The sequence below is a fragment of the Equus przewalskii genome, unplaced genomic scaffold (assembly GCF_037783145.1).
Source record: "Equus przewalskii isolate Varuska unplaced genomic scaffold, EquPr2 ChrUn-6, whole genome shotgun sequence".
Taxonomy (NCBI): Eukaryota; Metazoa; Chordata; class Mammalia; order Perissodactyla; family Equidae; genus Equus; species Equus przewalskii.
In genome coordinates this window covers 2,912,996-2,917,510 of record NW_027228754.1, presented here as the reverse complement: position 1 = coordinate 2,917,510, position 4,515 = coordinate 2,912,996, and the positions used below count along the sequence as shown (strand labels likewise).

At 35.9% G+C, this 4,515-nt stretch overlaps 1 protein-coding gene across 1 annotated transcript; it reads right to left on the bottom strand.

The window, feature by feature from the left end:
- Positions 1-2,286: 2,286 nt before the first annotated feature.
- LOC103558921 (olfactory receptor 6K3-like) lies at positions 2,287-3,267 on the bottom strand. The gene has a single exon (XM_008532150.2). The coding sequence runs from the start codon at positions 3,232-3,234 to the stop codon at positions 2,287-2,289; it is 948 nt and encodes a 315-aa protein (XP_008530372.1). The 5' UTR covers positions 3,235-3,267.
- Positions 3,268-4,515: the final 1,248 nt, after the last annotated feature.

The window sequence follows — 4,515 nt, the reverse complement described above, 5'->3', positions numbered from 1 at the left end:
TTCTACTTAGAGAATATAATATAGAATTCATATGAATTTTGTGCTATATTTGGACTAAGCCAAAATATTTTGCTAATGTACAAATGGCAAGCCACAAAGACAAAAAAGAAGAATCTTCTACAATTCTTCAATATGTTGTGCATATTTCTTGTCTCCACATGGTTTGAAGAGCTTTTGTACTTAGCATTTATTTCACATTAAAAGATTTTTAATGCCATAAACTTATTTTCAAGCACAGATCAAGTGCAAGATGACTATAAGCCACAAAAATGATGAAGAAAGTGGTGTATAAAGGAGAATGTAACTGCCCAAGAATGACTTCCTTACATCTTTTCCTCTCCCACTATCCAATTTCAGGTCTTCAGCACCCGGTCTATTTCTAAGTGACCTCAAATCCCTTTAATGTGTAAAAGTTCCTTAAAGTGCAAAACAAGCAGCATGGTTAAATAACTACACATTTGATGTGGGTAATCTTTCTGAAAATGATAGAATTACTTTTAAAAAATAATCAAGAGTACACTTCTAAAATACAACACAAAAGAATATCTTAAAATTCAATCATAAGCACTAGTTATCAAATTTTTGCAATCTTAGGATCATTCAGTGTCAGACAAAGCCCATACAGTAGAGTACAGAAATTTATTGTTTCACACAAGGATATTAGAACAATTATCACTTAGCTTCATCTTCATGAGTCTATTAGCTGCAACAGATTGAGTTAGACTGTACTTCAGACTCTGGGCTCTGGGTTTTGGACTCCAAGCACCAGTTTTCAAGCAGGTTATGTTCAGGTCAGCTCCACAAGTCTCTCATTTTCTGAACCAGTGACTCTCAGAATTATGGTCTCACATGGGTTCAATGCAGAAAAGGAAGCAGCTACCTGGAACAAACCCAACTACAAAGGCACATATTCAGTTTCGATAAAGTCCATCAATATCCCAACAGTAAAATAAAGAAAAGAGCCAATTAAAGTTGTGGGTCAGGAGAGTATACACTGTCCACCATGATTCCATTCATTGCAAGGTTGTGGATTTGTAATTCTCTTACCGGGATGTGCAGAACTAGGGCCAACAACTCAATTTACCCAAGTCCCTTATTATAATGGTACTGCAATTTCAACTAGCCAGTAACAGAACTGATATGCTCTACAGAATAACTGGACTTTTAACCTAATCTATACATCAGTTGCCGTGCTATTGAAGTTGTATTGAAAGTGTTACATTAATGCATTATTTATATAACTATTTACAAAAGTAATCATTTTTACCAAGAGTGAGCTATAAACACATTTGCACACTTTCCTTTAAGTCCACTCCTTGAAATTTATCTTGAAGCACAATTTTTTTAAAAACAGAAAGAACTTTATGCAATAAAATGATAACTGTCATATATGGAAACATGAATAAATTTTAGTATATATTTCTGAGTTTTAAAATATTGATTATCAAATCACATAAGTATCACATTAAAACTACCTTGCAAATTATGTATGCACTGATGTGAAAGGGAAAATAGACAATTTTTTAGTGGTGAATTAAATTGTTAATGTTTGATTGACTATAGATGTAAATATATGCTTTTATTATGTCTTAACACTCTTATACACTCATGTTACATGAGATAGTAAGTTCCCACGAGTAAGGATGTGATCTGCTCTATTGCTCTTTATAGTAGTTAACATGGCACCAAATTTAGTCCATGTAGGCCCTATTCATGACGGCATCACATGCAGATCACACCAGTACATGTATCTTAAATTATCAGCAAGGCTGAATGGAAAGAAGAAGAAGATAGCAGGAAAAAATATATGGTCTGGGTGCCAGGAATTCTTGTTTCTTCTTCATGTCCAGTAACTTACTGAAAAGCTTTAGACAAATAACCTTAGCATCATGGAGAGTTAGCACATACTTTCACTATACTGCATGGACTATATAAGGACACTAAGAGTACGGTAAAGACATTAGATATCAAAGAAAGACATTGAGTAGTGAAAGTAATACCTGTTAGTATTATTAGTATTTGTACAATAATCACTTTTATGTAAAAGAGTAAATTAAAAATGAACAAAATTAGAGATACAGAAAACATTCCATTACGCTAGAAAGTAAGGAGTGGAATTGTTATTTTCATCATCTCTTAAATCCTCAGAGGACTTTCTTTACTAGTTTATTCACCAGTTCATGGGAAAGAAAGTTAGACTAACTGTATAATTCTTTTAAATTCTAGTCTCTTTGAAGTCAATATTTTGTGAAGATGTTCCATTTGTATAGAGAACTGCAGACTAAATTACCTGCTGGATACGTTAAACACCTTTTGAGCGCAAATGAGTTTCTTAATAGCATGTTTCATATCCTTATTTCTCAGGCTATATATGATGGGATTGAAAAGGGGAGCAAATACAGAGAATGTCAGAGCAATGGTTCTGTCCCAGAATGGTGTATAAGTAGCAGAGAATCTGAGATACATGAGGGCCACACTGCCGAAAAACAGCAGGAAGACAGTAATATGAGAAGAGCAGGTGGAAAAGGCCTTTTTACGGCCCTCAACTGAAGGGATACCCAGGATAACAATGAAAATTCTGATATAAGAAAGAGAAATAATCAGACCTGTTATTAGAATGGCAAGAGCATGAATCACATCTTGTACCAGGATCACAGAGGCATCCGTACAGGCTAAATTTAATAAAGGCATGAAATCACAGAAGATCTGATGGATTTGGTTGGGGCCACAAAAAGGTAGAGTAGATATCCACACAATCTCAGGTAGAAGGACGAGGAAACCAAAGATACAAGAGTCTGCAGACAGCTGAGCACATAGTCGAGGGGTTATTACCGTTGGGTAGTGGAGTGGGTTGCAGATGGCAACATACCTGTCAATAGCCATGACAGCCAGCAAGACTCCTTCAGCGTTTCCAAGTGAATGGAAGAAGTACATCTGCAAGAGGCAGCCACTGAAAGAGATGGTCTTTTGCTTGCTAATCAGATTGGAGAGCATTTTAGGAATGATGGCCGTGGTATACCACATCTCAAGAAATGAGAAGATACTGATGAAATTATACATAGGATTGTGAAGGCGGGCATCCAACCTTACAGCGAAGAAGATCATTAGGTTCCCGATCACAATAAAGGTGTAGATGAAAAGTAAAGGAAAAATGTACAGGAAGCCACGTTCCTGGAGCTGGGGAAATCCGGTGAAGATAAATTCAGTCACTGCTGATAGATTTCCACTCTCCATATCCCCAGAAGAGCTACCTATGAATGAAGGAGAGGGTATACCCAGCTGACAGAGAAGGAAATCAATGTAATGAAAATGTAAATATTATTTTGGTTAGCTGATATTTTTGTTTTTTAACATTTTTCAGATTCAAAATAAGCACTAACTTGCCTATATCTCTAGTTGTTTTTTCTATTTGGGAGACAGTGTAGCATAATTATTAGTAACATGGGTTCAACTCAAACATACTGAGGCTGAATTCTCATTCTGCCACTTATTAGTTGAGTGATAAGGGACAAGTTACATAATCTCTCTGAGCCTCAGTATCTTCTTTTGTAGTTGAAAAATATTAGTGCAACCAGAGTTGAGAGTATCAAATGAATTAATATATCAAAGTACCTAGTATTAATGTTCAATATCTTTTATTATAATTTCCTTCCTAGAACAGTTTTCTGAAAGAATAATATTAACAACATCTTCTTTAGATCTTGCTCATTCTTCAACTAATTGCTGCATGACTTCTTTCTCTACTCCCACATGGAAGCCATTATGTCCTGTGTATCAATCACATGATAACTGCAAAACAATGGAAAAGTTTCAGTCTTTATATTATGACTAAACTTTTGCATCAGAAACTACCGATTTCTACTCGTTGAAGATTTTCTCCCTTGGCTCTCATGAAACCACTCTTTCCAGGTTTGCCTTACTTCTGTACGGAAGCTTCTGCTCAGGTATTTTGTTGTATCATTGTTTTGTTATTTTATGTGTTATGGACTCATTCTTTACCCATCCATTCTATAAATGGTTGTGTACTCCAAGTTCCTCCTGTGGTCTCTACAATCACGTCCTTCCATATTGTCTGCTGATGAACACGTACTTTCTATAGTTTCCAGTTCTTTCAAATCTCTATCTCCAGCACAGATATGTTTCCTGAACTTTAGACCCACATATCCAATATTGCACATCTGCCACTCTCTCATGCAATTCTCAGAGCTCACCGTGATTTTTCCTAGATCGTTGCTTTTGTGAATGTTAACGCTTTTTCCGAAGGCCTTCTTACTCACTCTTCTTCATTTGAACAACTCCTTGGCTTTCTTCAAGTTTCAGCTCAGCCACTGCTTCCTATCAGAAGCCTTAGGACTGCTGAAGTGTTCTTATCTTCTTCTCTGTATTCACACATACGCACACACACATATAAACAAATACACACAAATTTGGATTTATTCTCATCTATGTGTCCTCTAGAGGGCCTCTGCCATAAACTTTACTGTGTTTTATGGTAACTCTTGTTATTTGTTTAAC